The 25,788-nt window shown below is 43.0% G+C and overlaps 1 protein-coding gene across 1 annotated transcript in view; it reads left to right on the top strand.

The window, feature by feature from the left end:
* Positions 1-7,325: 7,325 nt before the first annotated feature.
* The window catches only part of ghrhrb (growth hormone releasing hormone receptor b), a gene marked incomplete at both ends in the record, with an annotated part of 36,959 nt that continues 18,496 nt past the window's right edge, over positions 7,326-25,788 (top strand). The window contains 3 exons of the mRNA XM_080770439.1: positions 7,326-7,412; positions 14,792-14,906; positions 17,817-17,930. Coding sequence (XP_080626565.1) covers positions 7,326-7,412; positions 14,792-14,906; positions 17,817-17,930 — 316 coding nt within the window. The remainder of the gene's footprint in view (positions 7,413-14,791; positions 14,907-17,816; positions 17,931-25,788) is intronic.

Raw genomic sequence — 25,788 nt, 5'->3', positions numbered from 1 at the left:
TATGTTTTGCACCCTGTACATCCACCCATCCGTCTGTGTGTCCGTCCGCGAACAGCTAATCTCAAATATAGTGTGACTGAGTCAAGGATCAGACAGGTGTAGTAAACTGCTGGTTTACTCAGGTTTACAGAGAGAATAGGCAGATGCAGTAGTCAACATCATCAACAGGTATAATACTATATGAATTAATCCTGTACAGATCGGCTTCATGTCGTCAAACAATCATTTAGTCAAGTGATCTACAATAATTGGCATAAAGTTTGCACTGCAGTAGTGGCTTGTTTTGAACAAAATGCCTCAAATCATAAACGCAGCGTCAGATTTCCATTAAACTTTGCACACATATTCCCACTAGGCCGAGGAACACATGTCACCCTTTTCACAGTGTCCTGTCGGCCGCCACCAGGAGGCCGATTTCTGCTAAACACATTTTTGTCTCCACCAGGCAGAAGGCATGGCGAGTGTTTTGCACCCCGTCTGCCTAGTCCATCTGCGTACAGCTAATCTCCGGAACCGTTGCCCCGGTCATGATTTCAATTCTGAACCACTCCTCCCTCATTTACACATAGGCCTGTTATAGTGCCACCATGAGGCAGATTTTTGCTAAACACATTTTTTCCATATTACTCCTATACAGATTTTATCACATCACGCAAATCGGTACACACTATCTCTATAGTCATGTGATCAACACAGATCTGTCCGATTTTCCATATTCCATCCCAATTCCAAAGTTTGCAGTATTGGTCCGTTTTAAACAAAATGCCTCAAAACATGAACGCAGCGTGCAATTTATGTGAGGTTTTGCACGCACATTCCCACTATGCCGAGGACGAAATGCCACTTGAACATTTTCAAATCAACCTCGTGGTGGAGCTATATAACAAACAGTAATCAGCATTTTTGCCTATAACTGCACCTTTGACGTTATTTTTTCACATCTGCCTTTTATAGCGACACTGCAGGAGGCCAACTTTTGGAGAATTTTTTTTTATATCACGCACTATAGTGCGAGGAATAAATCGCACTCTTTTCACATTGGCCTGTTATATAGTGCAACCAGCAGTTGGCCACATTTTTGGAACAAAATGACTCAAATCATGAAGAAATGGCACCCTTTCCACATTGGTCTATTATAAAATAGCACCACCAGGAGGCCACAATAACCTGACCTGGCTCTGAGGAGCACTTTTTCTAGTTACTCCAACTGATTTTGTCCAAACATCACGCAAATCAGTACACATTGTCTTTATAATATAATGTCTCAAGACGGATTTGTCCAATTTGACATATTTCATCCTGATTGGCGAATTTCAAACATTGCTGGTCCACAATAACCTACCTGACCTGGTGGAGAGCTGGGTTCCGAGGAGCACTTTTTCTAGTTCTGTTTTACATTTAAAATATCGAACATAATGTGGAATATTTCATGGATTAAATAAAGCCATGTTTCCCTACAAAATGGGACCATCATTAACTGACTGGACCTGCGTAAAACAGTGGACATTACGTGTGAAGTGAAGTGTGTAATCTGTAGTATAGGTCTAAACAATCTGGTCGGACACTTTTGGAGAAAGACGTTTTACCCTCACATGACTTCTCATGTGAGAAGGACTCCAAGGCCTGTCCATCTCAGCTCACTATACTGAACAGTGTTAAAAAAGCACATGAACCGCAGCATCGATTTGAAAAATAATCGATATACAAACTTGGCTATTGTCGGCGAAGAGATTGGGTGTAGAGGGAAAAGGCAGTGTATAGAACCATGGGGGACCCTGTATATGAAATAGTAAGCCATGACTGCCCCTTCAAGTGTTTTAGCATCAACTCTGCTATACAGTAATATTACCACGGCCACGCAGGCCTTGTGAACATCAAATGTCCAACACTGGCCCATAGACCTACAGTACTACAATTCACTTCACATCTGCTTCCTGCATATGAAAGGTTTGCTGTAACATGATCATAGTCTTGACCAATTTTTTTGTCTTTTGTAATGTCTATCACACACAAAAAAGCGTATCAGGTCTGCTTTGATGTGGGTCATTTTCCTGGCTCACGTCCACTTTGTCAAAGAGAAATTACATATTAGATTCACATGATCTGAATACCCTCAAAGGATTCACTCACTGAAGTGTCAAGACCAACAAGGCTCATAGAAGCTGTAGCTGTGTGTGTGTGTGTGTGTGTGTGTGTGTGTGTGTGTGTGTGTGTGTGTGTGTGTGTGTGTGTGTGTGTGTGTGTGTGTGTGTGTGTGTGTGAGTGTGTGTGTGTGTGCACGCGCATGTGTGTGTACGTGTGTCACATTGTGATGGGCACTGGACATTAATATAGGCTACTCAGCAATTCACTATGGAAGCCACAGAATTAAATTAAAAGGGTGGAATGTCTTGCAATTGTAAGTAGTATTCTTAGATTGCAATTGTTTTGTGTTGTTTTAATTTGTGTTGAGATCTAAGGGCCCAGCTCGCACGCCTTTCCCCTTATTATATCCCTAAACCTTTTTTACTATTTTGAAATATATTTGTAAATAGTTAAAATAGCCGATCTACATCAACACTTTGTGAGTTTGTAGATTGGCTATATTTGAACAATTTTAACATGTTTTGCAAAATAGTAAAACATTCCTATAAAGGTTTAGGGTGTGCAAGATTAAAGATAGGGCCCTCATCTTTCATGGGCTGCCCCCACTACCGTTTCACCTGTTTTCAGTGGAGCAGAAGCCATTGTATCGCCATGGTTATTTGAACAGGACTTTGTTGTCTTTAGACTGATATTTCCCATTGGAGGTCTGCTGTTCTACTGATAGATTGGAGGGCAACAGCAGAACTTGCTTTGTGTACTTAATTGATTGCTTTGTTATTAACTCATTCTGACCTGAGATCAGATTCTAAAAATGTCTTCTACATCCAGACAGTTTTCTGAAAAAGCTATGTTTCTATGTCAGTCGTTCTTCGATTTTTCTAAAATAGCAGACCTACAAGCTCGTAGCGCGCCACTCGCACGCCACTCGCACGCCACTCGCTAAAGCATAACATAATGCAAACACCAAAAGGGGTTCCCGCCCAAAATGGGTTAATTGTCACACCTGTAATAAGGTACAATACATTTAAACAAAACAATACTGATGAATGTCCACATTTCATCATTGCTCAATCTCCATTTGCAAAGGTCGTCTTCTCCTGTGAGACAGGGATGCACCCGTGGGATTTAAGAATTTCAATTGCCATATGCTCTTTTAATAATTTATCATCACCACCACTCATAAATGTGTCATTATAGCACACGCGCTGCCTGAATAGAGAGTTCTGTATGGGAGTATGCATGTCTTTTACATCTCATGGGTCATAAATTAATTTGCAACACAGTGGGGTACGTAGCTTTGATATCTCCATGAGGACATATGGTATAGGCCACCTGTGGGAATGGCATCTATACAGTATGCCCATTAGAGAAAGAACATCTTTCCTGCTCGTGGAACCCATGTGAAGTGGCAGGCCAATCTAAAACAATATTTAAATATTATATACTATTCAATAAATACCTTTTTGTGGCATTCAAATATAGTTTGACACATAATCAAATGTTTTATGGTCATGATTCACCAGGAGCCTGGATGGCTTGGTTCCAGGCTTAAAATACTTTGTATAAATATTTTCGAAAATCTCTATTGGAAAAATGTATGGGTTTTCTATCTGTGGCACCCACAAAATGGCCATATACTATACATACATACATGCATCTCAGTGTGAAGCCCAGGATTTGAACTCAGGCCTCCCACATGAAAGTCCAACATCTTAACCACTATACCAATGGCCAATGGGATATCCCTCTGGACCATGGGAGATATTAGACTTTTGAGGCCATCAGGCAGAGGCTCTGAGCCACTGCTACATCAGCTCACATTGTGCAACCAGTGGTCCTGAGGGGGTTTCAGGTGGTTCCAGATCATACCTTATACGGGTCCATTTGGTTTCTTTTTACAGCATGGAATTGTGGACAAAGTCTTAACCAACGACAACAAAATATTCTTTAGTTTTGGGTCTAAGAGGCTAAATCTCATCGAATGATGGACCCCCGTGTCTCAATGCCGAATAAATAATGGGCCTTGATATGAAAAGGGTTGAAATCCACTGGTCTATAGCACAATATGAGCTGAGATTGTGCCGCAAACAACTGCATGACAGTGACAGCAGGTTCTTGCCATGTTTGTCCATTCAATATTACCCCCAAGAGGGCTGACGCATGACAGATGTCCCTCAGCTTAATCTTTCTGTGAATTGTTTATTGCTCACATTACTTTGCGTATAACACATGCAATTGAATGCTACCCACGCGGAACTGAATTACAAAAGATCTACCCTATAGCCGGCCTGTGATGTCTGACAGAATCAGCTTGGCTGCTGTCATCCATTTCAACACAAAACTCTCCCCATGGGTCTATCGCTGATTTACTCATCACAATAACTGGAAAGTTGAGCTTGCTCAGAAGAGTGGTGGGGGATTGCTGAAATCCATAGCTTTGTTCCCGCTAAGCATCCAATGATCCCAAACAGACTGGTTCCGCCAAAGAACTAGAGCGGTCAGGTTACAGCAGTCGTTCTGGATCAGGGCCCATTTGAGAATCTTGAAAATGTTTGTGGCCCACCCATTGATTGATATGCATACATATATTTTTTAATATTATTGTTAATTGTTTTGTCAATTATTTAGGGGCCCGCTTGCGATATCTTCACAGCCTACCAGTGGGCCCCGGCCCACAGGTTGAGAACCATTGGATTATGTCATTTAAAATAACAGCAGTCCAAATGCACCTTTCTCATGCTCGATGCTCATGTTCATGCTCTTTGAAGTTGTATTACGTAGGCTAGGTATGTAGTGTATAGAGAATCCTGTGTGTCCATTTAACTTTGAGTGTATACAAATGGAACCAAAAGTACCCTTAATAAAGATCCATTCATTTTGGTACTGTACCAAATGTACACTCATTTTTGGTTAAAACAAAAACGTTTTCCCTTCAAAGTTGAGTTGACAAGCCCTTTTTGATATCAATCTTTCTTATTTTTTCCTTTTAAATTGAATATTTTTAGGAGCATGCATGTGGTCTACTTGAACACCCTCTGTGATCTACTTGATCGTGATCTACCTTTTGGGCCCCCCTGCTAGAGTTTGTTCAATAAAGCGGACTCCCTGTCTCTCCAATTGGCCAATTTCAGACAATCAGGAGAGAGATCAGCTTCAAATTTATAGTCTTACAGTTCCAATTTGCATCATCATTACTTCCAGTTTCATTTGTTTATCTTGAATTCTGTGTGAGTTCTTTATCTCCTGATTGGATAAATTTGGTATCCCGACCTGAAAATGTATTTTCCGTTTACATAAGAGCTGGAAAAGTTTACCCTCACTTCACACTATGTAATTATAACATATTTTAACAAAAATAAATCACTACTCTAATTTTTATATACTCTATGTAACGCTATAGCGCCACTATTCCAAAGCCCCCCCAGGTAAATCTTTAAACTAATTTCAGCTATGGGATCATCATTTTTCTGGTGGGTAGATCTTGTTGAGCTGGTCATTTTAAAAGTGTCTCTTGAGTCAAAAAAGTGTGGGAACCCCTGCCCTATTGCCTACCTTTAAATAAACACTGAGGATTTTACTGTGTAACATCCAAACCACAAAACATGTATGTTCATGTATAGTATTTGGTTATGCTGGATCATAAATTGATATTACAGTCACATTATGCATGAACCCTGCACTTGAATATAATATTGCAATGAGCTGATCGAGAAAAGTACAGTAGTGTAATGAACGAGAAAGCCCTTATAGCCCGTTTGTGAATAAATTTTGCAGTCCAGCGATAATGCTGATTAATGCAAGGCTGGCATTGTTCAATTACAAGGCATCAATAGAGGGGAAGACAATAAAGGCTCATACATACTCCAGTTTTTGGTGATAGGTTATCACTGTTTTAGGTGATAGCTTAGCCTTATCACCTGTGGTTTACCCAACTTCTAGACCAATCAGTGAACGGGGTGATAGCTCCAGAGTGAAAAGACTTGTCTGATAGTAAAAACAGAGAGATGGGTCTGTGTCCGCGGTGATAGCTGATCATCACCGCGACTGACGTAATGGTGTAGTTTTCCAACCCTTTAAAAACTACACTGCGTGACCGCAGTGATAACCTATCACCAAAAAGTATGTATGAGCCTTTAGGCTCTTTCAGACTTATACGTAACTCTTTGGCAACCATATAGAGAAAAAGAAAGTGTGGGGGAACATATTTGAGTCAACAGGCGAGAGGTTGATCAGTGAGTCTGACAGAAAAGTCAAACTGTGTGACTCCAGCTGATATACTCATTAAAGCTGACAGATCTGACCCAAAAAGAAAACATAGTGTATTTAAACACACTGGAATAATGAGGTAAAAGGATCACAGTGGAATGGCCCTATATATGAATAGGACTCTGTTCCACTCCCTGTGTCCTTTTGTTCATCTATTCTACTGGCACACAACCTATCGGTCTAGTAACCACCTGTAATCACCATCCGTCTGTCCATCTTGGATGCAGGTACAGAAGCAGAGATTTAACATTCTGCAAGTACTTGCACTCTCCTCATGTGGGCAAGTCTCTTGGGCTTTTGCTCCCATTGGGTCCTTGTAAAGACGGAGAAGCATGCTTTCTTTTTTTAATGATGCTATTGCTGTGGGAGTGATCCCAGATGTGGTTATTAAGCAGAGCATGTGTAGTGCTATCTATTCCTATATATCACTGCAACTGGTCATTTACGGCGTAACTCAAGGTTACTTCAATAATAATAATAATAATAATAAAACTTTATTTGTATAGCACCTTTCATGACATGAAATGCAGCTCAAACTGCTTTACGTTACTTTTTTCAGTAACCCCGGTTATTATAAACCTAACTTGACTAACTTAGTCGGCACTTGTTTTTCAATAGTGCACTTTATTTTCTATAGCTGTTGCTTTCTTACTGGTTATTTTTCTACAACTTTCTAGCAAGGGTTTTGAATAGTGCATTTATAGAGTACTAGTCTCTGCTAGAGCACCCTTTAGCTTGTATAGGCGATGTGCGCGGCCCCTCCCTCCAGCTTAAGCGGCCTACAGCACAGCCAACAGTAGCCTCCGCTGGCACAGGCAGCGTCCGTGCTCCCTCCCTCCAACGTACAGATTCACACCTAGCAACCAGTAGCGTCCGAACTCTGGGCTAATCCGACTGGTGTGGGTTACCATTGGACGAATCCCACCACCAGCTTTGCACCTCCTGCCAGGCTCCTCTCCGGCCAGAGGATGGGCATGACCTCTGCCTCGGCTCTCGGTGATAACCCGTGCATGAACTGCACCATCATGCCGCAGGAGGTGAGGCTGGCCAGGCTGGCACAGGTGGGAGAGGCTGTGGGTGAGCTCCCCCCATCGGGCCAGCTGCATCAACGCCAAACCAGATCGGGCAAGCGTCGGATCACCACAGCTGCTGCTTCGGCCCCCGTTATGATGCTTTAGATGCTGATGCAAAACTGGGAGTGATTGTGTGAATTGAAATTGAACATGCGTTATTCAGAAGACCCATAGCGTGTGTGTGTGTGTGTGTGTGTGTGTGTGTGTGTGTGTGTGTGTGTGTGTGTGCTGGACTCGAGCAGCAGCAGCACTCTGATCAATGTTTTAGGGAGTCCTGTATTAAAAGACACCATTACAGTAGTCAAGTCTACTGAAGATTAATGCAAATACGGTTGAGACAGAAATCCTTTAATCTGTGCTGTATTCTTAAGGTGGTATGCTGTATGTCCTAATGACCTTGTCTCACATCCCCCATGCTGCTTTAGAAGCCAAGCTTTTTCTTACATGATGACTGAATTTCCTCTTCGAAGAAGAACAAAGGTACTGACAGATTACTGTAATAGACAGTAACAACAACTGATCTGGATACCTGATATCTCCGCCAGGCCGAAGGCAGGGCTGTGTGTTCGGTTTCTGTCTGTGGCAAATCAAAATCAATACCAACTACACCAATCAGTGAAAAGAGAAAAGTACATTCACAGGGGCCATTACATCGCTTTTCTACTTAGAATTAACCCTCCCTTCATTTTGAACTGCTAATTCTGGGGAAAACTGTTGATAGGCCGTGTATATAATCACTGTTGATAGAATATACACACATACATTCCCCAGGGACGGATTAACCTCCGCGAGGGCCCCTGGGCCGGTATTGTTTTGGGTCCACCCATAGCGCGTGTTTATTCTGGGGTTTGTTAATCATCTTTTTGACCTAAATTTAACATAATCAACAGACAACGAAGGGCCCTCAGCTAACTCTAACCTGAAGATCTAAACTCTAACCTGATTCTAAGTAAAACTAAGACTAAGATGTTGCAATCATATAAGCAATCATCACTCTGAGTCTGAACGTTTCCCAGATGTATCAAGATTTATATAACTTAAGCAAGACAATTCAATGCGATTGTCCGTGAGGGATTCTCAGTGCTGAAGAGAATGGGTCACATCATGCTGGCTGAGAATAAGTCATGAATAGACGTAGTGTGCACACAATTTTGATACCAGCAGACATGGTTGGGTGTTAACTTGGAAGGCACAATATGGTTCACATGTATCCAGCGCTCATTAGTGACCCTCATCACTTCTGTGTCTTTTCCTGTGAGCCGTGTAGGGGCCGGGCGTCCAACAAGGACAAAATCATGCACATGGTCACACGCATGCACACAGATAACAGGAATGCTATTTAAGTATTTGCAGTCCTGCACTGTCTGAGACGAAAATGAACAAATAATTTTGGGGGAAACAGAGAAAATATCAGTTGTATGGTCTGATGTGGCTGCAGGCGGTCTTGACCACATGCCAGGTGCATCTGTTGACTCACTGCATATCTGTAACCAGCCTCCTATACTGTACACTACTTAAAGACATCTTCAAAATAGTGTCTTGACTATTATTGAGACATGTTGAGATGTGTCTAAGATGTCTCAAGACATTCTAATGTCTGGGAATCACAGTAGAGCAGAGTGTGACAAAATGTCTTGACATGCAATTACAATTTAGGCATTTAGCAGGCGCTCTTACAATAAGCACGGTAGTCATAATCACATAGAATGCAGAGAGACAGAGTATAGTGCCTCATGAAACTAGGATACCAGCTGCTAAACCATGAACCTAGCATCTGCCTAATATGCTATCTAAATTAAACTCTTATGTGTGGTCAAGATAAACAATCCTAAGGAACAAAGCACATTCTAGTCCACTATACAGTTCAAGAGAGTGGTCTTAAACATGTTCAGTATAGTTCCAGTTATTCTTAGCCATCTAAAGATCCAATAGTTTTGGTAAAGATAATGTTTTGTATACTTGGATTAAAGGAGACTGTGTGTTGCTAACATAATGCAACAACTGCTTGCAATTGATTATTTCAATTAACTAATTAAAACTGACAGATTTATTTCTCACCGAGTTTGGCTTCTGCCACATCTTTTCATTCTAGTCCGCTTTGAGAACGACACATTTCTTTAGGCTATTGACATATATGGATAATGCATTCGACCTGTTGTTGCCTCCAACAACTTAGCTGAAGAGTGAAACATGTGCGCAGAACCTGCTATAGTGCTACAAAATAATGACTTGTTTCGAAATCAATGGATTATAAAGTAGGCTATAGTATACTATACACCAATAAGAAAGAAGAGCGATTCACGGGCAACAACTGGTTTCATTCTTAAAAAAGAAAAAAAAAGTAGTACATTGCCTGTTTCGTTTTGGTAATATGACCATTTACCACTGATGTTCCGTGTGCGCCTGTGCGTCATTGAGCTCTGTCTTTTAAGGGAAGCGCGCTGAGCACACCTTATGTGTTGAGTGCCGTTTGTCGTTCGTGCGTAGACTAATGCATGATACACGGGACTTTAACTAGGACATTGATGATTTCGAGAAGAAGAACAACATACATATTAGTAAAATTATAAATTTAACAAAATGTCAATCTCTAAAACTTTGTCGCTAAAATGGACTGCTGCGCTGTTTCACTTTTATTTGTGGACGCAGTTGACGAGATGGGAGACGGTGAGTGAAATTGCCATACACATAGACAGTGCACTGTAGCCTATACCTTAATTTGACGTGAACTAAAAGTATAAATTAACAGATTGTGTTGATGGAGGAGGCTTTCACACACAGATAGTAAAACGTGAACGAGAAACATAACCAGGTTATATTTTGTTTGACCTTCATGACTTGCTCTCTTAACAAGTTCCTTTGCTTGCAAATTGAAACGCTTAGACTAAATGGTGCAATTTTAATCCAAGTTGTGTAACGTGCCATTAGGTAATTGATATCCCCAAGCTAACCTATTCAGTATTTTATTTAGGCTACATGTTTATGATCCAATCCAGGGATAGGAAGACTGCATGCGGCCAAGGTAATTAAGCAACACAAATTTGATGTAGCCACCTATTTTGCGTTTGTCTGTGCGTGGGGACCGATGTATTTAAGGGGAGAAAGAAAGATGTGAGTGTGTATAGGGTAGGGTGTGTGTGACGTGTGTGTGTGTGTGTGTGTGTGTGTGTGCGTGTGTGCGTGCGTGCGGGGGGCTTTAGAGTCCTAATATCCATATTACTGTAATGTTAATTCTGTGCTGTAAAATCCTGGATCCGTCCAGACCATGAGTCATCTGGTGATTCTGGTCTGATGCAGACACACATTCTAAAGGTCCATGTGTGGGTGTGAAGACATGTCCATTCTAAGGGTCCATGTGAGAGTGTGAAGACATGTCCATTCTAAGGGTCCTGTGTGGGTGTGAAGACATGTCCATTCTAAGGGTCCATGTGAGAGTGTGAAGACATGTCCATTCTAAGGGTCCATGTGAGAGTGTGAAGACATGTCCATTCTAAGGGTCCATGTGAGAATGTGAAGACATGTCCATTACTTATGCGTTGGTACTCAAAGTATATTTGCTTATTGCCTTCTTGAATGATGCGGTTAACAATACAACAACTGATTGTGTCCGGATAGCTCTAGCTCAGTAGGTAGGGCTCTCGCCTTCGGAATACAAGGTTTTTCATTATTGTTTTATTATTATTATTATTTATTTATTTATTTTTCAATCACATGTATCTCTTGGGTCTGGAGCTGAAAGGCTTGGGACCCCCTGCAGTAGAGCACAAAGCTCACACAAAGGAGGCATGTCCTATACACCTCCATGCCTGCATGGGGCATGATGACAACGTTGTTGTTGGGCTGTGTTGCAGGGCAATGGGATTCAGGGATAATAAAGGACTTTATCTTTCTTTGTCTTTGGACAGTGAACATCACATGTCAAAGTAGTGTGGCATGTTGTCATCACTACGACAAACATGACATTACAATGTTATGGCCTAAAGGCCAATTCATATAATCCAGTCATATAGCATCCATAGACTGGTATCCGCTGGAGTCCATGCTCCCCGTGGACCAAAATTGCAGTCGTTCTCAAACATTTTGCATGTCAAGGATCCCGAAAAGGTTTAAAAATAGGGTTGAAGTGAACATTGCTGGGGACCGCTGGAAGCCCTCAAGGACCCCTGCTGTCCCCGAATGCAGTCCAGTTATTATTGCACTTTTCTCAGCATGTATACGTCCACTTAAGGGCATGTTTGCACAAAGCTCATGTAGGCCTATATGGTAAAATAATGAGTTTTATGCACTATTAACTTGCATTAATAAAATGTGTTGACACGTAATCATGTGAGAACACGACAGTGGTCTTGAAAAATAATCCATTGCATCTCAAACTATGACAAATTGTGCTTTTACAAATGGCAAAGTTGGAAATTGATTGATAAAAAATGACCAATATTCAGGAATTGAGCCCGTTGTCAGTTTATCTATTAATAAAGACAGGGTTAAGTTTAATATACAATTCATAACCAGTAATATGAGCATAATATACTAAATATATACTCTATGAGACTAATGTATATACTAATATATGTAATATATGTCAGCCACCCTACACAGTGTATTCACAGTCTATCAACAGTAATGAGTCCATATAGGAAAGTTCCCAGACAGCCTCTCACTCAGCTATGGCTGCCCTGCAATATACAAGCAGGTGTCTCTTAATGTCTAAGTCCTTTCTTTGTGCAGATATGCCAGAGTAATGTAATCCAAGAGTCATTAATCCAAGCACAGAACAAGCAATAAGGCGTAAAGCCCTCGCTTTACCGCCAACCTAGAATCAGGAGGTCAGATGCTAATGATCTTGCGGTGGTGCCTTCCCTAATTAGCCACTTCCTCTTGGGACTCTGTCTCTCCGCTGTGTCTGATTGGTATCAGGATTCCTCATATCCGCGTGTCTCACCATCCTCTCTCATTATCGATTCCCGCTATGTTGGTAAAATGGTCGTCTAATGATGACACTGACCTGTGATTCCAATTACATCTGAGTGAATACAGCTTCTTATGCTTTTCACAGTAAATCCCAAGTGATCATTTAACTTGGAAAAGATGGACTCTTAAAGGGGGCATTTACCTGTCCATCCATGTAAACGTGTAGTGAAAATGTTTTTGCTCGGAGCCACCACTGACCTATGATAATGACATGGTTAAGACAACTATTGATTCAAATTAAACTGCTGCAGCTTAAGCCCTTTCCTATTGCAAATCAGAGGAAAACATGTTAAGAGAAAAGGTCAAACAAATGTCATTAGAATCCAGCATCTTTCCCCTTGGAAGGTTTACAATTAGCTCTCTCTCTCACACACACACACACACACACACACACACACACACACACACACACACACACACACACACACACACACACACACACACACACACACTTCCCTCTTTTGGCTCTATAGTGTATTATGCAGGGTCTATCTGAGGCTGTCATCTTGGGATAAGACACGAAGAGATGCCGCCAACTTCTCTACTCATTCGTATCATTATAAACCACATATTCCGCACATCGGCCACTAGAAATGACACATTCATTGTGTTCTTTAAATGTTGCAGCATCCCCTACTTTACACTTGGCAGCATTTCTTGTCTATGATAAAAAAATAAATGTCAAACATGAAGCAGAATTTCACGGTGCCGTCGTATCATATGTTATGTCTGGCATATACACTGTCAAATGTTCATTACATGTTTGAGGCTCAGATAAAACACAAAAAGGAGGTGTCAGGTGCACTCACGTGTTATAAAACATTGTGTGTCACAAGTCAGAAAGCAAGAGGAGGTAAACCTGTTGCCTGTAGAGACAACAGGGTTTCTTGAGAAACTTATTTCACTATGTAAAAAAAGACTTTTGGTAAACTTTTCATCATTTTATCATCTACCCATGGCTTATGTGAACACCCAAGACCGTTTTTAAGTTGCTCTATTCAGTATTTAGATACTTGATATTAATTTTAGCTTGCTCACCCCTTTTCTATACAAACCCATTGTAACTTCAAAATTCCATTTTAACCATGTTAGATTCATCGAAAACATCCTTTTTTCTGGTGACTGATACTGCCCATACACTAATATGTGAGGTGCCCATGTTTTCTAATTATTTTATATTCAGCTATTAGTGTAGATTTTCGTCCTACACAAACATAAAATTCCATTGACAATGAATGGACAATTTTACGTCTTATAGTGTCTGAGCAAATAGACATGTTACGTCATGATGATGTACGATGATAAGAGCGCCCCTCACTTCACATGGGTGTGATCTTTTCATTTATTCTTAATAACTTATTTTTATGGAGCCTTCTATCCCTGATATTTTTCATTTTCCAAAATAAACTATTCAAAATCACACCTGTGCGAAGTGAGGGGCGCTCTTATCATCTTACAACCTTAATTACAACATAATGTTTGTTTAAGCAACGGGTGCTAATGTTTGTTTTAGTCCTCAAAGTCTATGGCGTTTTCTTAAACAAGCATCGTTGAAAGCCAAACAATAAAGCTGTGTATAGGAGGGGCTAGCGCCCCTCAAAAATAAATAAAAAATCACACCTGTGTGAAGAGAGTGGTGTTCTTACCATCATAATGTATGTACGTTATCATACATCATTCTGGCCAATCACAATTTGCGTCCTCACTTTTGTCTTCAATGTTTGTGTTCACACACTTTTGTCTTCAATGTTTGTGTTTACACAGACCCTCAAAACTGGACATAGGAGCGCCCCTCAAAATAGTAAGGTAAAAAACATGGGCACCTCATGTATTAGAAGGACACTATCAGTAAAAGGATGGATGTTTTCGATGAATCTAACATGGTTAACATGGAGTTTGAAGTTACAATGGGTTTATCCCTTTAACTCTATCGAGGCCGTCCTGTTAGTGAATGGCCCAACCTCTTGTGAGCTTGTAGATATGCTATCTTCACTAAGTTTGAATTTTTCCTTTGCCCAAATACGGATGTCGTTGGGGGGGAGTGTCGTCGCGAGGGGGGGAGGGAGGAGGAGTCGTGAGTTCCGAGGAGAGATATCGTTTAACCGCATAACGCACACACACACACACACACACACACACACACACACACACACACACACACACACACAAAGTTGCACCACTCACTTCACACGGGTGTGATTTTATTAAACAAAAACTTTACAGAGGATAATTCAAGTTTTTCCTACAGCTGCAATGTTGGTGATTTTGACGTTGTTTAATATAATTAGAGAAGATTTTTCTGTTTGGATGAATGGGCTGGAAGTATCACCTTGCTGGCAAGATGGCTGCGGTCTGAATATGGCCAATTGTCATTATACATTGTCTTTCTCCCTCAGGCAGAGGCCATTCATCCAGACTGTGGTCTGGTTCATCAGCAGCACATGATGGCTCATGAGGCATGTCTGCAGATACAAAGACAGGAGGCACGCAACCACTCCGACAGTCCAACAGGTCAGTGTGTGCGTGCATGTGTGCACATGCGTGTACTCAGTTTAGTGCATTTTCATCTACTTCAGCTCATAGTTAAGAGAAAAGTTAGAGCTCACATAGAGTTCATAACCCCAAGTCAAACACTAGCGTCGCGAGCCCTCAACAACACACCCTGCAGTCCGGACCTCACACGTCACTGACTTACCCTTTGCAGTCGTCCATTGTATTCTCACACGCAGTGCCGCTACGCACGGATCCTGCCGCCTCCCGCGACATTAATCTAGCCTGTTCTGACATTCCATATGTTGATCCTTCCCCACCCGTCCTTCCTCTTCGATGTCTCCCTTTTGACGGGCCCGGCCCTACTTGGGCCCTCATCAAACCCTGTACACTCAGACGCTTCCACCCTTAGATATCCATATATGGAGTTGACCTGTTCTGACATTCCATATGTTGATTGATCATTGATCATCGAACCCTGTACACTCAAGACACGCTCCATACAGTATATGACCAGTACAGAATTCATTCCAAATGTTGATCTGACCCCCCCATGCCAAAGCGCCAGCCCAGCAGTCAGCCGTCACCCAGGCGGATGCGTGCACGCGACCTCGCCCTTTAGGACGAGGTCGCTTCTTGCCCTCAGGGCGTCTTACTGGTATCTGTACTGCATTTAGCTATAATGCTGTTGCTGCCGTTGCATTAGAGCTATGGAACTTTCAATGAATTGCCCTCGCATGAAATGCACCACAGCCTCTCACCTCGACTTCTGCTAAAATAAAAAGAACATTTTCGCTATACTCACCAATACAAAGACGGTTTTGGTCATTAGAAAGACTACTTTCCCCGGTGGACGCACTCCACCACATGCCAGAAAAGGATTTAGTTTTATCTTACTCCACTGCGCCCTCTGCCGATATTGCCAAGAGAAAATCCCATAGACAAGATTTTTCCTATGAGGTATGATGTTGTCAGACCCAAAACCCAGAGGAACTTGGAATACATCACTGAGGATACATCCCAGGTGCCCAGTACCCACCCAGTACCGGATGGCCCGCCCAGTACCGGCAGAGTAGTTGTGGAGCAGTGGATTGTGTGTCCCTGGTTTTTCCCTAATGGGACTGATCGAGGGTAGCTACTGGGACGTAAGTTGGGACTTGATCACCCTGGCTGGGTCACCCGAGTGAGGGGTATGATGTTGTCTGCAGACCCGAAACCCCGAGGACCTTGGGATACATCACTGAGGATACGTCCCAGGTAGCGACCCTTAGGGAATTGCGGTCCTAGGCCACATCCCACGGATCCGCCCTTCCCGACTCGCGCAATTTTCTTTTCACAGAACAGGACACAAAACGAACCAGCAATGATGTTGTCCATACATATAGATCCATACAATATTAGGCTATCTTAATCAATAATTCCAGCTCCTCAAATGAAATAAAAGACTTCAGTCTCTACACACAGTGGTAAACACACAAAGGCCATGGAAAAGTCAGGCAGTCAGCACAGCCGTGCGTAATGAAATGAACACCGTAACGCAAGCACACACACACACACACACACACACACACACACACACACACACACACACACACACACACACACACACACACACACACACACACACACGAGTCATGTCAACCTATGATCAGAGCTAGGTACCGTTATTAGATATGGCATGTCAGCTTGGTTTGAGACACTCTGTCCAGCTCAACTCTAGAATAGCTAAAATGGAAAAAAACAGCCATGAAGGTAATTGGTAGGAATCAGACAATCTTTAAGAAAACGGTGCTCAGTCTGTCAAATAGAGTGTTGTCTGATCCTTATATTATCTTCAGAGTATGAGCTGTTACCCTCTGGTAGATGCTAGAGTGTCGTTGCAAGAGCAAACTTTATTTTCTTCCCACTTCAATTGTTCTACTAAACAACCGCCACATAGTTCTTAGTGGGGAAGGGATTTCTTGACCTTCATCTGTTATTTATTGCACTTATATCTGTGATACTATAAACTGTGAATACTCTAGTACTTTTATATTCATATACCTTCTCTGATTGCAATTTTGCACTGAACTCTTGTGATACTATACTTGTACATTTCTGCTATTTGTTTTAAAAACGTTGATTGGTACTACTGACCTCCCCTCGTGGGACAATAAAGTATATCTCATCTCATCTCTCTCACACACACACAGACAGCAACTCGACAACACAACAAGGAGCAAATAATTAAGCAAAGCCTTCTTGTGGAGGCAGATGTTGTGATTGCATGTCTGACGGAACAGCGGTTTGAGACGTCTCCTCCTCCTCCCGGTCTCTGTTTTTCAAGTCTTTGCTCTTTCAATTTGCGCTTCTTTGAGTACTCACAGCCTAATAATTTCGATATTTTAGACATGTTTGCTAGTCAATACTACCTGCAGCGCTTCCTGTTTACTTCAGTCAGAATGCCTAAAACGTGCTGGCCAAAACATGATCGCGCCGGGCGCCGGGCGCCCCCCCCCCCCCCCCCCCCCCCCCCCCTCCCCCAAGGCGGCTTGACAGTTGACAGCTCTGCTTCAGGAGCAGCGGAGGCAGGGAGTGGGGGAGCGCATCTCAACGGGCTGGAACTGGCACTAGAATAACTGAGTGGCGACTCAGTTATTCTAGTGCCAGTTCCCGTGCGCTCCCCTGAACACAAATTAAAGCCTTGGTACCGAGGCTACGTTTGTGCCCCCTCTTCTACCTGCCGCCCTAGGCCATTGCCTATGTGGCCTATACCGGCCGGCGCTGGTCCCCCCAGGTCCCATGCAATGTTTTTTAGTTCTTCCGGTGAAAAAAGACCTGTACGCTATACTTTACACTCAGATCTAAATGAACAATTTACAATGTAGGATATCAGTAAGACGCCTGAGGGCGTGAAGCGACCTCAACCTAAAGCGACCTCACCCTCAGCAGCTAGTCTCTGGCGGCGGAGCCTCTGGCATTCCCTGGCCAGACGACGGCGCCGCTCGTCGGCAGACTCGGCAGTCTCCTCCATGAGAGTGGAGGGCGTACTGCTGGGGCAGATCGGTGTGTGGAGGGCGTACTGCTGGGGCAGATCGGCATGTGCACGCATCCGCCTGGGTGACGTCAGACTGCTGGGCGAGTGCGGTCGCTTGAACTTTGACCAATAAATCACAATGACCTGGGCACCTAGGGGCTTGCCTGGGGTGACCAGGGGGCTGATGTTACGTGATGTCACGATGACCTGGGGGCTTGCCTGGGGTGACCAGGGGGCTGATGTTACGTGATGTCACGATGACCTGGGGGCTTGCCTGGGGTGAGTGACGGGGATGGTGGGTTAGGTGTAAAAAAGGTTTCCTGTGAAGCAGTGGCAAAGCAACCGAAAACCAATCAGGGAAATGAATCAGGCATGGAGATGTCTGGTAACCAAGCTGGAGCTGCCCCAGCTCATCTCTGCCACTCAGGAAACAGGTGGATCTGCTGAATGAATCAATGGAAAATTCATTCATTATCACCTGCCCAATGCCTCCACAACAATCCAACCGTGAGGTTCGAGGACTGTGTGGGGAAGGTGTGATTAAGCAAGTAGAAATATGTTGTGAACATTGTGATGATTAAAAGTTGGTAGCTGGCACATTAAATGATAATGTACGATTCTGTCCCTATCCAGAGTCTGCTCTAGCGAACTTTGCAACGCTCTGCACGGCGACTCGGTCTGCGCCTTGCTCGGCGGTGCCTCTCTTTCCTCAAGTCCGCTAGAGGTGGCGCACCTCCGTCTTAACAATTTTTTGCCTAACTACTGCTGTAATCTCCGGTGAGCACCTGGATATTCCTGTTATTTCTCTCTTTATGCTGCAGTCTGTTCTCACCAAGTGGGCCAAGTTTAGCTGGGGGAGACAAAAACTATGCCTATAAGCCTAACCTTAATCCTTTATCCATAATTTGCAACACATTTTAAATAAGCACCGGGAGAGGGATTTGATCCCGATGTGCTGGGATTGGAAGTCTAATGCTTAACGTTATACCATACAGAGTTTGGGAGTTAAGATGATCCGCTCATGGGAGAGGCAGTTCTGCATGCGTCACAGAAGGGGGCGCTGTAAAATCACAGCGATCGTGTAGGAAAACGTCTCTCTGCGTTTGTGCCTGGCCTAAACTCCACAAGGTGGAGCATTCAGTGCGGTTCATTCCAGGCAAGTGTACCCCCCTCCTCCCCCAGTCCCATCCCATCTCTCTGGTGTAACTGAGAAGGTGCATAGTGAAAGGTATCCAGTCTTAGTTCTTGCCCCTGGGATATAGATGATGAGCACCACAGCTGTGTATCACTCAGAATTGATTGCATCATTTGTCACCATTTGCTGTGATCATTCCAAGCAAGATGTGACAACAGTACCATTCAGAATCAGGACGCATGTACAAGCCCACTGGAGCCTGAACTGGCCCAGCGGAATTAAGGGGTGTCGGGCTCGGCATACGGGAGTCAAGAGGGACTGCTGGTCCAGCTGGTTGCACGCATCCTAAATGCCATGCCGAGCACACAAGCAGACACACGCACGCACGCGCACACTCTCCGTGCAGATAATAAGACACAAGAAAATACACACTAGACACAAACACGTAAGCACAAACACCCTGAAACACAAAGGCTCGGCCAGGGAGGGCTGAAGAAGTAGGCTTGATGGAAAAAAGAAAATAAATAAATAAATAACTCCATTCAAACAATTCCCATGGTTTTAATGCTGTCGCTAATGAATTCAGCTTACATGAATATTCATACTTGTTTACACAGCTGTCCACAGTTGGAGGGTGAGAGGTTTAGGGACAAAGACTAGAATACAAAATAACATAACATTGCACTTCCTTAGTCTGTGAAGGACAAATATGTCAGGTCAAAGTCAGACAGGATATGAATTAAAGGAATCGTTCGTTTTGTGGATTCATTTACCTTTACTGCGTGGCCCCCTGTGCTGCTGTGAACCCCACAAAATGACCGGAACTACTTGATATTTCACCAAAACCAGAGCAGAACTCCCACCACGGGACTCTGGCAATCAATTAATACAGTTGCAACCACTATATTAATGGCAAGTATTTCATACAACTTAAGTTCAAAAAATCTGAACTATCCCTTTAAGTCTGAAGATGCAAAACATTTTCATTGGGTGCGATATTTCACCTTGGTGAAAAGCTGAAAAGAAGTTTGGGGTTTTTAATTGGGTCATGAGATTTAGCAGCAATGAGATGCGAGACATATTTTGATCTCTTAGTTTATAGTTGTGCAGCTCTTTTAAAAGCACCTTCAAGGCTGGCAGTGTGATTACAAAGTCATTTGGTGGCTTTTAAGTTCAGTCTACATGCCCTTCCTACACTGGTTTCATGTAAGGGGGGCGGTGCTACAGTGTCTAAAGAATCAAGATGCAGTGCAACGCCGTTGCATGAATGTAATAGTCAGCTACTCCACAGAACATGAAGAGTAGAAGATCAAGCTGCTGAGAAGCCTGATAGGTGTTCTCCATGTCTGTGTGTGGAGTGATGCGCCTCTCATGGTAGAGACCAATAGGGGAATATTAAAGAGGATAGCAGCAGGGTCAGAGGCTTGCACCGGATCAAAACCATGAGTAATCATTATTGCGAACGCAGTGAGCACTTACTATGAGACCTAGCAGATCATGTCTGTCTGTGTGTCTGTCTGTCTGTCCCGCTATCCAAATATGGAGTGTGTTGCATCAGCAATCACTCAGCTCCATATATGGGCACAAAAGGGGCCAGGTCCACTCAGCTCCATATATGGGCACAAAAGGGGCCAGGTCCACATATACAGTAACAGCGGGACAGACACACAGACAGACAGACATGATCTGCAGGGTCTCAGCTGCGTTCGCTTCCCGCGTCTTACTGGTATCTAGAGTAGGGCCAGAGATATGTTGAGTACAGTCAAAGGTGTTGAATGAGAAAATTCGCATTAAGTGTAATTTTTTATTAGCATCAACCTTCGACTGTCTGCAAGATCCTGAACTAGATTCTAGTCAAAAAAAAAATTCAAATCAAAACGATTCTCGATTCGATTCCAAATACCTTTTTTTAATACAAAACTAAATAAATTTATATTGCATGCCATAGGTCGCAGATTATATGAAAACCTGCAAAACCCTGTCAGTCCGTCTATCACGCTACCATATCAGTCACTGCATTCGAGAGGGAGAGTATGCGTGCGTGCAAGGCTTTAAAGCCTCGTTTGGCATTTCCATGGATCATGGGTCACCATTGGCTCTCCTGCCCTCTCTCATCTCCATGTGGCCACCGTTGTCATTATCATATCCAATTATAACATAGCAGAGAACACAGTGTGTGCCTGAACAACTGGAGTGCGCGCGTGTGTGTGTGTGTGTGTGTGTGTGTGTGTGTGTGGTCTCGATAGTACCCATTATTTATTGTTTGTGTCTGTTTGTATCTGCCTGAATCGACCCTGTCCACCTCGACACCCACCAAGTTTCCACTGGTTTATTGCGATGCAAGACAAGACACGTCAACGTTCAGAGAGACAGCATGCATCACTTGACGATATTGCTTTTATCAATCTAATTCTGGTCGGTGCAAACCTAGTTTGTGCATTTGTTGGTCTGGTGGGTGTTGCTTTTGCTTTTGGAGTTGGGAAGCTACAGAGGAGAGGAGAGAAGTTAAGACAGAGAGAGCAGAGAGAGACAGATAGAGAGAACCCATGCAGGGAGGGATGTGTACAGTACATGCAGTCTAAATATTTGAAAGAATTCTAGGTTTCCATAATCATTATCCACTGTTTAAACCACGACACGCCATGTTTTTAAGAAGCCAGTTGTCTGACTTGTCTGATACTGACATGTACTGTATACCAAAGCTCTGCCCTTATCAGTATTCTTCCTCATGGGCATAAGAACATCATCATTACACTGAATAATACTGAAAAAGCTCTCCCTCTCTATCTCTCCGTCCCACTCCGCATCGTCCCTCTCAATCTTAATAATGTCACTTATGGTGAGCGAGGACATTATATTTCCCCATAGAGCGCTTATTTGAGCTGCAATGTTGCTAACAATGTTAAGAACAGAGCCTGTTGCTCTTTCGTACATGAAAAGATGGAAGACAAATCGGCCAACAGAAACTAAAGCCTGAGGAGGATATATACTGACGGGCGGCGGGAAATGGGACCGATGGAACATGCACTCCACCTCTGGTCAATCTAATTCACCTTTGTCACGGATACACATCAAATGTGTAGCACGGAGATGGAACGCCTCTGCCCTTCAGCACAGGACGCAGTGTTTCTCACAAACCACTGTATGCCGTGGTCATGAGACTCCAGGGCTTCTATACTACGGGTGGGACGATATGGGTACCTCACGATATGATATCTGTGGTGATATTAGGCCTTGATAATGATAATTTCACGATGTTTGATATATAATATTGCGATATTACGATATTCAATATATTGCAAGAGATTTCATCAACGATATATCACGATAGCTGTAACTGAAAATGAAAAAATAACCATAAAAGGCAAGAATCTGGGAGGACGATACAATATATCGCGGGAGGAAGTATTGCAATATATCATGATATCTTTGATATATTGGCACACCCCTGCCTCTACTTTACTTTACTACCAACAGAACACCAGATATCTTCGCTGAAAATAGACAATCTACAAGCCCACAAGATCAAGAACATCCTACACTTACGTTGTTGCTGAAGTGCTCTCTCCCTCTCTTTCTCCTTCTATCTCTGCCTCTCTCTCACTCACTATTGTAGGTGTAGGTGCGTGCTTATTGCATGTAAGAAACTGGTCCTTTGTGTATTTAGGTGTATGTGTATAGGCCCACATATATCTCCTGGCCCTAAATTCTCTCCCTGGATGTGATGCTCACCCATTAGTGAAGGTGTTTGAACTTATTGATGGGACAACTGGGAAATAAAGGAAAGGAGACACATCCAAGAGCTTGAGCGTGCAAAAGAAGGCTGTGAAACACAGCCTTCATTTGCGGTTCAATAAGTACGGGACACTCTCTCGGATAGGAACATTACGACCTGATGACGGTTTCACAACACAGCCACGCAACTAAGTATAAATCAGGCCGGAAGAAGCCCAGATAGAAAACCAGAGGGCTCAAGTTTAGCATGCAGCCTTCCTTTCATACCTGCCACTGTACAATGCTTCAATTAGTGTAATGAAGGTAATAACTGTTGGCACCCAACAAAGCTGCATTCAAACACTCAACTTCAAATGACAGCAAGGTGCACTTTCTCAGCGCTACAGTCTGTATTCTAATAGAGTGGCTTCTAATTAGCTGGAGAGCTGTCAGTGTGTCCATCTGGAGTAACAGGCTAATTATGGGACCCATCCAGTTCATGAAACGATATGAGCTCCACAATATTATTGTGCAAGCAGAAGCATCTTTTCCGATGCCGACGTAAAAGTCAGAATTGGCAAGGCAAGAGCAGCTTTCCATCAGCTGAAGAATGTCTGGGGAGCCTCAGATCTTCCCATGAACACAAAGATAAGGATTTTTAATTCTATGGTGAAACCAGTCCTGCTGTACGGAGCAGAAACCAGGAGAACAACTTTAAACACCATGACAAGAATCCAGACATTCATTAACACCTGCCTCAGAAGAATCCTCCGAATACGCTGGCCAAATCAAATCAGTAACCGAGAACTGTGGCAGCGAACAAGTCAACACCCGGTGGAGGAAGAAATCATCCAAAGGCGCTGGCGATGGATCGTCAATACTCTTCGAAAGCCTGCATCTAGCATCACAAGATATGCCCTGTTCTGGAACCCACAAGGGAGAAGGAAGAGAGGCAGACCACGAAACACCTGGCGCCGTGACCTGGATGCAGATGTGAAGAGATCTGGCCACACATGGGGACAGCTGGAGAAAATGGCCCAGGACCGGGATGTCTGGAGAGCTCTTGTTCGTGGTCTATGCCCAAAGTTGGGCTATAGGCGTAAGTAAGTAAGTAAAGTAAGCAGAAGTAATGACAAATATGTAGAAGTCATATTCAAAGCCATACTGATCAAGGGACATGGTTGTGATATGGAAGGTCCAAATTTGCGGGCAAAAGTGAGGAGCCTGTGGTTCAACGCTGTAGTTTCAATTGACGTGACATGACGTTATTGTATCATAAGGCAGGTAGCCTGCCTACTTACTTTGTTGAGAATTTGATTGATTGGACACTATTAGTCAGGAATGTAAACATCACGTGGTAAAGTAAGACATTAGGGCAAAAAGGATAACGCAAAATAGCCAGGGTACTCGTTTTCATTGTGGTCCTATTGTTAGGACTTGTGTGTGTGTGGTGTGACCCGAGCGCTTATGCAGCAAGGAGGAGGCAACAACAAACTAACTATCAGATTGGGAACTGTCGGCACGTGTGCGGAGAATGTGCTGTGGAGCTCTTTGCTGGCGCTGACGAGTACAGAGAAGTGGATGGAGGTTAACGGGAGCGCAGGGCCGGCTCCAGGATGAAATGACTATGGGTGCAGTCGATCATTTTGAGGGTGCACACCAAGTGTCGTTATTTTTTATTTCATACAGCTATTGCATTGTTAAATCAAACAGCTACGGTGATAACTGTACAGGTTTATGTTTATTTTGTTTTGTTTATTGAAGGATCCCCATTAGATACACGTGAATGAGCCTCTAGTCTTCCTGGGGTCCAGGTGCCTCTGCCTCTAGAGGGCGCTGTGGACTGAATGGGTTTTTGGAGTGTAGGATGATTGTGTGACAGAATAGCAATGGCTTGTCTGTGCCCTCAGCCCCGCACACATTTCTCCTATATACAGGTTTAATGTTTGTTTTTAGTTCAATAGTTTGTTTTAAAAATGCCATTGACAATGAAGGGAAAATTTACGTCATCTTGTCCCTAACACAAACATTAAATTCCATTAGCAATAAAGAGAATATAATGTTTGTGTTGGCACCGTTTGTTTTACATCACAATTACATCACCTAATCAACATGAGTTAGACCTTAATATATTAGCGCCCCTCACTTCACAGTCACACAGGTGTGATTTTATAGTAACTGTACCGGATAGATGTAAGTTATTATTCAATTCATTTCAGCTAGTGGCACCTGGTATAATAAAATAATAAAGTGTCACGCAACCATTTTTATGGGTTGTGAGTAAATATCCACTTTGTTCTATGTTTAACTTTTTCTGGAGAAAATATTGTTAATGCAAAATATCCACTTTTTCGCCATTTGACTTTCAAAATGGTATGAGGGGCTTTGTTGCATGGTAACTCAAACAAAACGAGTCAAAAGCGAGAGAAGCAAGTAATTTAAATGGAAGGAAATATACCGCCTGGTTTAATTTATAGTTGGAATTGAATGTCTAGACGTTGATCTCACAGAAACCTCCCCGCCTTCTTAATCAGAATTAGATGATTACTGGGCAAATAGTCCTTCTTTGTACTTACCGTAGTCAAACAGATGGATTTAATGGCTTTTCTTCATTAACCTTCAGCCTACGTAGTTGATATGTAACCCTGACATGGATATGGAATAATTAAGATAGTCGAGATCCTTCCTCAATGTATAGAGTGTGTGTGTGTGTGTGTGTGTGTGTGTGTGTGTGTGTGTGTGTGTGTGTGTGTGTGTGTGTGTGTGTGTGTGTGTGTGTGTGTGTGTGTGTGGGTGGGTGCGTGCGTGCGTGCGTGCGTGGGTGTCAGAGTGGAAGTGGTGTGTTTGTTTCTCCATAGCCATTAGCTTCTGTTTTAGCCGCGGCCTTTGCACGCTCTTTTCTCTGCACGCTGCTATCTGTGGTTTTGAACTAATCACCGATGTTCGGAGGTCATTTTTGATTATCCGGTGATTGCGATTGGAACATTGGTGTTTTCTAGAGCATGGATTTGCCTTATTCTAGCTTGGCACCCAAGCAC

Source organism: Protomyctophum bolini (genome assembly GCF_963924005.1).
Source record: "Protomyctophum bolini genome assembly, chromosome: 8".
Lineage (NCBI taxonomy): Eukaryota > Metazoa > Chordata > Actinopteri > Myctophiformes > Myctophidae > Protomyctophum > Protomyctophum bolini.
Note: the sequence above shows the minus strand (reverse complement) of the source record. Positions and strands in the feature narration are given on the sequence as shown.